The sequence below is a fragment of the Phyllostomus discolor genome, chromosome 4 (genome assembly GCF_004126475.2).
Source record: "Phyllostomus discolor isolate MPI-MPIP mPhyDis1 chromosome 4, mPhyDis1.pri.v3, whole genome shotgun sequence".
NCBI classification, from domain to species: Eukaryota; Metazoa; Chordata; class Mammalia; order Chiroptera; family Phyllostomidae; genus Phyllostomus; species Phyllostomus discolor.
This window is the reverse complement of record NC_040906.2, coordinates 50,236,777-50,248,995: the sequence shown is the minus strand read 5'-3', so window position 1 is coordinate 50,248,995 and position 12,219 is coordinate 50,236,777. Positions and strand designations below refer to the sequence as shown.

The window sequence follows — 12,219 nt, the reverse complement described above, 5'->3', positions numbered from 1 at the left end:
TTAGATAAAGCTGTGTGTAGAACTTGCAGATTAAATAGGAAGGCTTGATTTTCATTGATTCTCTTATGAATTCAGTTGTGTACCCTTCAGTGTGACCAGGACTGAAGCCACTGTAGCAACAAGATATTGAGAAATCAAACAATGAATAACTCATTTCAAGTAAGAATTGGTTCATACATTTTGACCTAGACACTGCTTAACATTACTGCAGAGAAAATAACTCCTCCAAACCAAAAAGAGTCTCCTTTTTCTGGGTGGAGAGAGGAGTGGGAAAGGCAATCCAGCAAGTATGTCTGAAATTTTGCAAGTCAGTCAGCAGCAGGGAAGGGGAACAGTTGGAGCAGGTGAACCTGCATCCTGTCTCAAATGCTTGTCTGGGACGCCAGATCTCTCCCAAATGACCCCAGTCAGAGCCCTGAATTCTTAAAAACGAATGAAGGTACTTTTCAGCCTTCTTAATTGTTTGCAATAAAATAAGGCAGAATTAGAGATGGCTCTATAAAAACAAATTAAATAGAATTTTATGTGATTGTGATTACCCCTGTGTTTATGAACACCGAGTATTCTGTAAGTGTATGCAGTGCATTATACACAAATAATTTATGCTATTTCTCATAATATTTGCCATGAGGAAAAAAGTGCCCATATTGAAAAGCTTTTGTACTTGAGTATTGTTTTTCTGAATCCTTACTTGTCACCAGTATAGAAACTATATAGCTCTTCCTCTAATAGTTATTAAACCAGTTCTACCTGAAAAAAAAATAATTCAGGAATTTATAATTAATTTCTTTTATTATTTCCTGAATTTTTTATTATTATTGTACTATAATAATAGTAATTAAACCAGTTCTACCTGAAAAAAAAATTCAGGAATTTGATTGTTACAGTAAGAGCTAGAGATAATTATGAAATTCAGTCATAAAAATTATTAAAAGTTACCCAAGGTGTAGCTGAATTTTCACAGTTCATAGTATGCAGAACTTCATATTAGAAGATTTCCTTTATCCCGATTACATCTTGTTTAAAATCATTTAAGTTAAACTTTTGTTAAGCTGACTCCTTTCAGGAATATCCTTGTATGGCAGGACTTTATATTTTCTTATATTCTTCGTTCTTTTGTGATTCTTCAAAATGTGTAATTATCAGAATAGTGGAAAATAATAGATTATTTTACAATTAATTTTCATAAAATTGAAATTTTCTGTGTACTTTAAGAAGAACCAAAGCCTAGTTATTAAATTGTGTTTAATGGATAATTTATTTTAAAAAGGAGCCTGTCTGATTTGGAAGGAGTGGAGGCTATTTCTTTTATTATTTAGAAAAGACAGCATGAGAAGTGAAGAGAGAGGAAATTTACAGCAGGAAATTTCTTTTTCTTTATTCTAAGGAAGTAGACAATATATAAGTCCCCCCAAAAAGTCAAACACTCCTGAAGGGGTAAGTGTGAAATGTGTGTCTTTCAAAGCATAATTTTTTATTCAAAATAATAAAACTCTACTTAGTTTATATGCATCTAATTTACTGAAGTAACTTGATTTAGATTCTAAACATGTTGGAGAGAATTTCAGAGTGCCTATAAATAAAGATTATCTCAAAGACTTACTGTGATAAGAAGAATAAAATATTTTGTAGCTACTATATATTTTTTTCTATCCAAGGATCATAAAATCCTTTAGCAACCACAGCTAATGAATCCAGCCAGTTCTCTGCCCCTGACCCCACCTCCACTCCCAGGGTCCCGCTGGAATGCGCCCTGAGAAAAGAAGTGAAGCTGCAACTAACTGGGTGACTGCAGACATCCACATGAAAACTGAACACCTCCGTCAGAACTTACCGACTTAGAACTCAGTTGCTCGTGGAATACCTTAGTCATTGGAGCAGTTCTTCCATTTGTAACTGTGCTATTTTTGTGCAGACTCCAGAAAATTAAGGTGTCCATATTAGGTATTGTAAGAAGCTAGCTTTACCCACAATCAAATTCCAGCTTCTAAGAGATTAAAGCACATAAATTTTCCTTAGCATATGTTTTCCTTATGTAGACATATCTTCTCTCTATTTTATCTGTCCTGATGTAGATACAGCTTGTCTCTATTTTATTGAACCCTTTGCAAATTATGAATGGTATTACTGATGTTTAAAATAGGAAGGTAATATTGATACAATGTTGAAAAGCAACATTAATACACTTTTCTTCCCTCTTGTATAAAAAGGAATGCACTATTTACACATGGAAGCTCCGGTCAAGGTGATCCACAGAGATCTCAAATCAAGAAATGGTAATGTAGTCAAATGTTTTTATTCACCCGTTTTATTACAAAACACCTGCACCTGTTTATAGAAATCAGCATCATGCTTTCCATGTCTTTTGTGACCTGCTTTTTTGACTAACCACTGGAGCCATGAAAATCTTTCCACTGTTAATAAATATCAAACTTCTCCATGTTATTTCAAGAGGCTACTTAGTATTACACTGTATGAATAGCCCAGAGTGTGGATATTTGGGTTGTTTACATTTTTTTCTATGATTAAAAATGTTGAGCTTAATACTTTTCAGCAAAATTTGTCAACACCTTCTTAATTATATTTTTAGAATCATTTTCTACAAGAGGTCTTGCCAGATCAAAGCACACAGACATGTATTTCTAGTCTCCTATTTTTAGATGGTTCTCTGTTCTAGCAGTTTTCAGTTTTGTTCTTGTTACTTCTGAATTAATTTGGTGTAAATTTTTTATGTCAGTCACATTACCTGGAGTGGTGCCCAAAACTGATCAGCACATTTAGGAGTCTGGCAATTAAAGCCTTTTTTTCTTTCTTCTCTCCTTCAGTACTTTCTACACTTTATTTATGATACTGTATAGTTTAGAGAGAGAACATTTTAAAATGACTGGCAGGAATAGACGTTACCTTCAAGCAGGAGTGGTAACAGAATGCTCCTTCCATCACGTCACTTGAAAGTTAATGGAAAAAGACAGTGGGATTATTTTGCTAGCCAGCACTAGCTGAAGTAAACATTGGAGTCTGCTACTTAAAAAAAGAATCTTGCTATCAGTTCAATTACATGCTCTCATTTAATTATTTACATGCTTTCTAAGTGATTCTTCTAAGTCAGGAGGAAGAGAGCTATTTATTTTTAGGAAATCTTTAAATCACTGCAGTTAAAATGGACATATACTAATCGTGCTGTCTTTAGAGTGGGCAGGCACAGTAAGTGGAGGAAGAGGAGTGGGGAATTGACCAGTTGTCCTTGCTCGTACTCAGTGCTGAGGGGTTCGTGGGGTGGAGACAGGGAAGTTGTTGGCAGCTGCCACTCCTCGATAGTCAGGTTGTACCACCAGCCTGGCCCTGCCGGTTGGCTCCGGCTCATCATTCTGTCTTTTTCTAGGTCATCACTTATCCTTTGGCTCTTCTTAGACATAAGCTTTCGCGAACTAAACACTTTTGATGTATAGTTGGCTAACAGGAAGTCATTAAAAAAATCATCTAGAACCTTGTAGGAAATATTAGAGTTTGATGGCTTTGTAAATTTTCAGTTTGTGCTCAGAATTTCTATCTAAACAAGTTATTTGACTTCTCTCCTTTTAATCTGCTTTATTTCTATATCCTAAATATTTCGTGAGAGGAGAATGATTAAATTACGGGTTTTTTCTCATGCTGTCACTGTGAAAACTAAATAACAATGGATACTGTCCCCATTTTTTTTAACTACAATTTGTGTAGTTATTTGATGGGAAAACACAAACACATTGAAACAATATAGACCTATTTTAACAGGTTTTTTTTCTGGGAAAAGGAATAACAAGACTCTTATTTCCTGTGTTATATATCTTTGTAATCTTAGATATTTAAAAATGAGCACTTTTATAATGAGAAAAAGGTAGAGGGTTTTTTTAAATAACTGAATATAGTATTGATGATATTTATATTTCTTATTTGAAATAGTTTATAGTCTATAGATAGTATCACATTTACCCTTAGCCTGTTTCTACATATTAGATCATGCAAAGATTATTTTCCCTCCATTTATCAAGGTTATTGGTAACAGCTAGTAAGTATTGACCATCTGCCACATTCAAGGCACTCTGTGGCTTACAGAAGAAACTCTGAAAACTGTTAGTTGTCAGGGCCCTTGACAACTCACTCCCTTTATGTTTTTATTCTCTCTCTCCCGTGAAAGCCCCATATATATAGTAACACTCCCACCAGACCCCAGCCTCAGAGCGATACAGCTGTCCGCTTATTGGACAAGGCCACACAGACGTTTTGTATGACCCTAAAATGTGTTGAGTCAAGTTGATCTTTCCATCTTCTCTCTGCCTCCTAAAAAAATTCTTGCATTCCCTTTCTCAGGGAGTGGCAATACCAGTTGTGTAAGCCAGGGATTAGATGAAAAGAAATTACAGCTCAATCCCAGAGCTCCAGCTCTAACTATTATGCTGTAACACCTCCTTATTTGATTTCATCCTTGAGTCCTTCTCCCTCCATGTCCAATTTTTCTGGCCCAGCTGATTCTGCCTCCCACATGTTTCTTGACTTTGGTCCACTTCTCTCCTGTCCTTTGCCACAGCCTCACCACAGGCATCCTCATCTCCTCTCTTGGACTACAGCTGACACATGCAGCGATCTCTTTGCCACTAGTTCAGTTCTTCTCCAATGTCCTCTCCCTGCTGCACTTTTGACCATTCATTTCTTTGCTAAAAATCATTCACTGACTTTCCATTTCTCCCAAAAGCTCTTCTGGAGCTGGCTCATGTCTTCCAAAATTGCGTGCCAATTTCTCTGCTGACCTTTTGCAAGGCTCTTCCTTCTGCCGAGGAAACTACTTTTTCTCCCCCAGCTCTCCAATTTCTGGTTAATCTCAGTTTGGATTTCAGGTCTTAGCTTAAGCATCATGTCTTCCAGGAAACTTCCTCTGACCTCCTTAGGCTGAGATCTCCCTACTTGTTAGTTCCATGGCAATCTCCATGTCTCTCACCATGGGATTTATTCCATTTTATTATAGACGTGTGTTTGATTGTCTCACCCATTAGACTGTAAGCTCCGAGAGCACAGAGATGAGATGATGCCAGCATTGCTCACCTTTTTCTTACAGAGCGTAGGACATGGCCTTGCTCAGTAAATATTTGTTAAATGAATGAATGTATGCATAAGTGAATGAATAAATATTGTCACTGCCTTCAAGAAAATTACTCTTCAATAGTGAGGAAGAAACATATATGCCATGAAGTAATAATGCTAAATAACTATGTCCACAGGATCGCGTTGGCAGCCTAGTGGTAGAATCCAAGCTAAAATTTGGTTCTCTTAACTACTACTAATCTGTGTCTTTTTGCTGGGCAGCTACATTTGATTTAAATAAATCTCTTAGAAGCCTTTTTAAGCACCTCATGGAATTAGTTGTTTTTGTTTTAATGTCAGCTCCTTTTCTCAAAATCTTCAATGTGGTAACTACTTGGATTTTACTTGTCATGATGTCATATAGAAGACAGAAATAGAACTTCATGATTTTTTTCAGTATAACTCTAAGGAGATGATTGTCATAATTTATCTTTTATCTTTTTTTTTAGTTGTTATAGCTGCTGATGGGGTATTGAAGGTAGGTCTGTTTCTTTTAATTTAAAAAAAATTGTTGACTTCAGATGTAGCTTTTTATGACTGTGTCTTTTATTAGTCATTAATTATAAAGTTGCTACTTATTTCTATTTTCTCAGATCTGCGATTTTGGTGCCTCTCGGTTCCATAACCACACAACACACATGTCCTTGGTTGGAACTTTCCCATGGATGGCTCCAGAAGTTATCCAAAGTCTCCCTGTATCTGAAACTTGTGACACATATTCCTACGGTGTGGTGAGTTCATTTCTCATTTTTTGCTTGCTAAAAGAAATGCAAAAAGCAAACAGCCTACAGAAGCAGGATGCAACAGCTGAACACAGTTTTAAGACAATGATGTTGTTTCTGGTGAAATTCCTGGAGCCATGGCAGCAGAGAGAACACTTGGCAATACATTTCCTTGGATCACTCTTATGCATCCGAGCTATTATGTCCTGTGTTGGAAAGAAACCAATGCCATTTCTAGGAGGCAACTTAGATGGAACCTAAACTGGTGTTGGACCTGATGCAGTCCTGTGGAGAGTGCTTTCCTGGGTGGATGTGTGACTACAGAACATCTCTCTGCGTCAGCGGTAGTGTGGGTTATTTGGAACGGGACTTCATTGTAATGAGCTATTTAAAAACCACTAATAGATCTGCCAAATAGAGCCTGTTGATTAACAGGAAATTTTTGAGTGCCAACCATTAAACTGATCAGTGAGTTTCTGGAAAGTACAGAAGAAACTACAGAAAGTACAGAAGTAAATGTACTTAGCATTTAGCACGTGGCCTTGTCTGTGTCCACTGCAAGTCTTAGAAAGTAGTACTGACTGCCTGAAACATGAATTGAGGGTATCGAGAATAACAGCAGAGCCACACAGTTACCAGAAGAGAGTAATGTAGGAGTAGGGGGAATGCTCAAGGAGTAGAAACCACAGGAATGAATCAGCTAAGGAGCAGAAGCTTCTAGAGGTGGGAGGAGGTTCAGATTGGGGAATAAATTATATCTGAATTAGCAGAGAGAAAGAAGTGGGGGGAATGGTAGAAGTAGCACGGTATGAGGGGAAGATGGGCAGGGTAGTTCTTTGGTGGTGGAAGAATTCGTATGTTGCCCTTTTTTTGAGGATAAGTTTGTTATCCCTAAAAATGTTGTATGTCCTTTAAAAAGCCCACAGTAGTGTTTGGAACTTCCTGTCTTCACATCTCATCTCTCAATTATATTGCTTTCTCCATTTATATTATTACTTCTTAAAATGATGTTTTTATAATAATGGGAAAAGATGCAGACAAATTTTGGCCCAAATCAACATGCTGCTTCCTCCTGAACTTCTGTTTTCAAATGAAGGTGACAGCTGAAGGCGCAGGAGGAGACCAGCATTGTCAAACTCGTTTCTTTCACTTCAGAGTTCACAGTTTCTGGGCACTTAACTGCCGGCTTCACTAGTTATGTTTTAGTCTTGTTTCAGTTGGCTAGCTTTTTCTAAATCACAATACATCTGATAAATACCAAATTAATTTAATATAGTGATGAAGTTTGTTGGCAGTTGAAAAAAAAACATTTCAAGAATGAAATACATGTTTTGGACAAAGGGTAGATTTATAAAGGTTGGAAGACAATAGTAGCATCAGGCCAAATACCTGCTTTCCCTTAGTTCTGTGTGTTTCTAAGGATGAAGGCTATAACCCATTATAAACAGTGACCAAATAAATTCTCATTGAAGGAAGTGGGAAAAACCTGAAAGTTCCTGAAGAGGCTAGATTCTGAAACTGGTCCCTAAGTCAAAAGTCACTTCATTCTGACCATCCTACAAATCACTTGCTAGGGAGTCTGAAAATGGGGGAATTTGTTGCAGTTTAAGACTGTTTGTGAGATTATTTTCTTTTATCAAGTTATATTCCTTCATTTTTTGTGCATGTTGCCATAATTTTTATTTTATCTTTTTTTAATTTCTATTTTTGAGTGTATTTTTTGCATGACCATTTGTCCCTTCCTATACTCCCTTCTACCTCCACTCACCCCCTTCCTCCCCGCTGCAGTTACCGCACTGTTGTTCATGTCCATGAGTTCTTTCTCTTTTTTTCCTTTTTGCTTGATCCGTCAACACCCTCAACCCCCCCTTAACTGTCAGCCTGCACGCTGTCTATGAGTCTGTCTCTATTTTGATTGTTAGTTCAGTTTATTCATTAGATTCCATATGTGAGTGAGATCGTATGGTATGTGTCTTTCTCTGAGTGGCTTATTTCACTTAGCATAATGTTCTCTGGGTCCATCCATGCTGTTGCAAAGGGTAAATTTTTTCTTGTTTTATAGCCAAGTAGTATTCCATTGTGTAAATATACCATAGTTGTTTTACCCACTCATCTATAGTTCCTTCATTTTTTCAAGTATATTTTATTGATTATGCTATTACAGTTTCTCAGTTTTTTTCTCCCCTTTATCCCCACTCTGCCTGGTAGCCCCCTTCCACCTTCCAGCATTCCCTCACCTTAGTTCATGTCCATGGGTCGTACACATAAGTTCTTTGGCTTCTCTGTTTCCTATACTATTCTTAACCTCTCCCTGCCTATTTTATGCCTACCAGTGATGCTTCTTATTATCTGTACCTTTCCCCCCATCCTCCTCCTCACCCTTCCTACTGATAATACTCCATGTGATCTCCATTTCTGTGATTCTGTTCATGTTCTAGTTGTTTGCTTAGTTTTTGTTTTTGTTTTTTAGGTTCAGTTGTTGATAGTTGTGAGTTTGTTGTCATTTTTCTCTGCATAGTTTTTGATCTTCTTCTATTTCTTAGATAAGTCTCTTTAACATTTCATATAGTAAGGGCTTGGTGATGATGAACTCCTTTAACTTGACCTTATCTGGGAAGCACTTGATCTGCTCTTCCATTCTAAATGATAGCTTTGCTGGATGGAGTAATCTTGGATGTAGGTCCTTGCCTTTCATGACCTTGAATACTTTTTTCCAGCCCCTTCTTGCCTGCAAGGTTTCTTTTGAGAAATCAGCTGATTTATGGGCACTCCTTTGTAGGTAACTCTCTTCTCTTGCTGCTTTTAAGATTCTCTCCTTAACTTTAATCTTGGGTAACCTAATTATGATGTGCCTTAGTGTGTTCTTCCTTGTGTCCAATTTCTTTGGAACTCTCTGGGCTTCCTGGACTTCCTGGAAGTCTATTTCCTTTGACAGGTTGGAGAAGTTCTCTTTCATTATTTTTTCAAGTAAGTTTTCAATTTCTTGTTCTTCCTCTTCTCTTTCTGGTGCACCTATGATTCAGATGTTAGAAGTGCTTAAAGTTGTCCCAGAGTCACCTAAGCCTCTGTTCATTTTTTTGAATTCTTGTTTCTTCATTCTGTTCCAGTTGAATGTTTACTTCTTCCTTTTGTTCCAGATTGTTGATTTGAGTCCTGATTGCTTTCCCTTCACTGTTGGTTCCCTGTATATTTTCCTTATTTCACTTTGTATAGCCTTCATTTCTTCTTTCATTTTACAACTGAACTCAGTCATTTCTGTGAGCATCCTGATTACCAGTGTTTTGAACTCTACATCTGACAGGTTGCCTATCTCCTTGTCACTTAGCTCTTTTTCTGGAGTTTTGATCTGTTCTTTTCATTTGGGCCATATTTCTTTGTCTCTGCGCACCTGTTATATTGTAAGGGGCAGAGCCTTAGATATTCGTCAGGGCAGGGTGACCCTATTTGCTGCGTTGTGGTGCTGTCTGTGAGGGAGGGGTCAAAAAAGGGACATGCCACTTGCTCACTCTACTCTAGCCCCACTTTCTGTCATTTCCCATTGCTTCCCACAAGAGGATTGTGCCCTTTTGGGTGCTGATTCCCAGGTGGGTGAGTTTGTATATATTCTAGGATCCCGTGGGTCCCTCCAACAAACTGTCTTGTGAGACTGGGCGTTTCTTCCACCTTTACAACCTCCACAGGGTTTTACAGCTAGAGGTTTTGAGTCTTTAGTTTCAGGACAGCCAGCCCCACCTCTCCTGTGCAGTCTGCAGCCTTACTGCAGGTTCTCTCCACCTAGCTGCCTGTCTCTGCCCCTCCTACCAGTCTGGATGAATGTTTCCTTAACTCCTTGGTTGTTGGAGTTCAATGCAGTTTGATTTTCTGGCAGTTCTGGTTGTTTATTGTTTTTAAATTGGTTGTTATCCTTCTTTTGGTTGTGTGAGGCAATGAAGCATTTCTACCTACACCTCTGTCTTGGCCAGAACTCTGCCTATTTCTTCATTTTTACACAAAAATCTATTTATTGTGTCAGGCACTGTGCTAGACATCAATTTAGGGTAACTTCAATTTCACTTTGCCTGCTTCTTGGAACCAGTGTCTCATTTTATCCTGCAGAACAGGAGCCAGCAAAATTTGTCTATAAAGGACCAGAGAGTAAATATTTGAGACTTTGAGGACCACTTATAGTCTTTATTGCGATTTTTATAACCCTTTAAAAATCTTAGAATGAAAAAATAAAATAAAACCAAAATAAAAATGTTAGACCCAGTTTGCATTCTGCAGCAGGCCACAATTTGCAGACCCCTCTGTGGAGCAGGGGGGTTGGCAGATGAGCAACACGGATGAAGGGCAGTGCAGCGTGATCCCACAGGAGACCACAGTGCTCACTGCTTTCTCTGCCTGTGTATGTAAATATATATCAATACCTATCTGTATATTTAAATACATTTAGGTGGTTCAAGTTTTTAAATTATTTTGCACATTGACATGAATTAAGACTGTTAAGGTTGATTTTAGCACTCCTCAAGTTCTCCTGCAGTGCTTTTGTTTTTAAAATACTCTCCAACTCTTGGAATTTCCCGATCTCGGGAGTTTATTACCTGAAAGACAGTAACTGTGAGTTTTGTATAGAGCGAACTTTTGGTTTTAACATTGCTTCATTTATGAACACAAACTTCACAGTGCCTCTTCCAAACCCTTAAAGCTGCTGAGGACTCTGGTGGGAAATGCACACATCTGCTTTTCCTTAGCTGAAGTAGAATCTTAGTTGCAATAACCAAGAAAAAGAAAATCCCTCTTCACATGTAAACCTTAAAAGATGTTGAGAGGTGACTTCTATTTGGGGAGGTACAGTATTTTTTCCTATATTGGTTTAAAACCCTTTTCACTCATTTCCATTGACGCCTCACATTAAACATAGTTTGAATCGCCTTTCTGAGGCTGCAGATGTTTAGTTTAGCTTAGTGACAAGCTTTCTTCTGAGTGACTGTGCCCTGCTTTCCAGTAGGCGGGCCTGACAGTTCCCCTTGCGAATTAGGTTTCCCACTCGTATACTGACCCTGCCTTTGTTTTGTTTTGAGGGGTTTGACAAATGCTTGATGAATGGCTTGATGACGTAATTTAACTTGCTCCCGCAAACTTTATGGCCAGGTCCCAGCGTTGCCTTCCATTTCCACACCAGCTGTTGCTCTCCAGACCCTGTTTGTCCCAGTCCCATGCCTTTGAACAGCAGTGTTACATCCATATTAGAGTGTTCTTTTAACTGGTGAAAACAAAAAATGCCTTTTCAGTGAACCTGATTATTTTTAAAACAGCTTCTGTTTTACTATATTGATGAGAGTGCTGGCTATTCTTACCCCATAGCTATATAGGCAGAATTCTGCTCAGAAAAGTGCATGAAACCTAATATCATTATAAGTGGAAATTCAGGATTTTGTTTAACTTTCACCCTTTCTCACATTCTGTTCTAGATAAACACCAATTAGTGAAAAAAAAAGTACAAGGCCTGCTTTCCACAGGCTTTTGGTTTAAATAATCATAATTTTTACTAAAAACAAGAAAGTATCACATGTTCAAAGCAGGTGTCACCTAACAGAGCAGGACAGCACTGTCGCTGCGGTCAGGGCCACACTGGTCTGGGGTCAGAAGTGTGTTGTGTACAAATTGGAAAATGATACCTAGCTAGGAAAGCAGTGTGGTTATTTAGAATCTTTGATTTAGAATTTTCGATGTCCTTTCAAAAATAGGTGAGTAGTCAGGACTCATTTCTCAGTGGGAGTATCCCTTTGCATAAATCACCCCATAATTTATTAAAACTCTATTCTGTCCACCCCACACAGAGAAGTCACATACAGATGCATAATACCATTTTTAAAAGGTGTCAGTTTTGGAAACCACCCCAGAAATCCCCGTATATTTTTTGCTTTTGATTTTTTATTTTTCTCAGACCTGCTGTAGGAATTTAGCCCCTACTGTTATGAAAGTCCCTAGCCCTCCCCAGCTTGCTAGTCCTGTTGCTTCTTAACACATGGAAAGACTAACCAGCCCCAAAATAAATGGACTGCAAGTGCCAGGAGTGGATCTTGTGATCCTTCCTTCTAAGCTGGCACACTTTGGTAGGCAGGCAATTGTTTCTCAATCCATTTTGTAAGACAAGAGAGTTTTCTACCTCCTTCTGATGACTTTGCTTGAAAGGACCAAGCTAGGAGTGTTTAATGTATTACCCACAAAAAAAGAAGACTTAAAGAAAGCAAAAATCATAGAAAGAAATAGCCTTCTGAGAATACTCTTGGAAAACATAGCTGTCCTGGTGACGATGCAGAAAGCATTACCTTTTTAGAAATTTCTCGGCCAAAACCAGGTTTGAAAATCAAGTGGCTTTTGAGAGCATCACTGCCCCACT

General features: G+C 38.1%; 1 protein-coding gene across 5 annotated transcripts in view; it reads left to right on the top strand.

Moving 5' to 3' along the window:
• Positions 1-12,219, top strand: part of MAP3K20 (mitogen-activated protein kinase kinase kinase 20) — a 160,548-nt gene that overhangs the window by 78,695 nt on the left and 69,634 nt on the right. For all 5 annotated transcript variants that reach the window (XM_028509228.2, XM_036023283.1, XM_036023282.1 and 2 more), the window contains 3 exons: positions 2,211-2,276; positions 5,565-5,593; positions 5,709-5,846. In XM_028509228.2, coding sequence (XP_028365029.1) covers positions 2,211-2,276; positions 5,565-5,593; positions 5,709-5,846 — 233 coding nt within the window. The remainder of the gene's footprint in view (positions 1-2,210; positions 2,277-5,564; positions 5,594-5,708; positions 5,847-12,219) is intronic.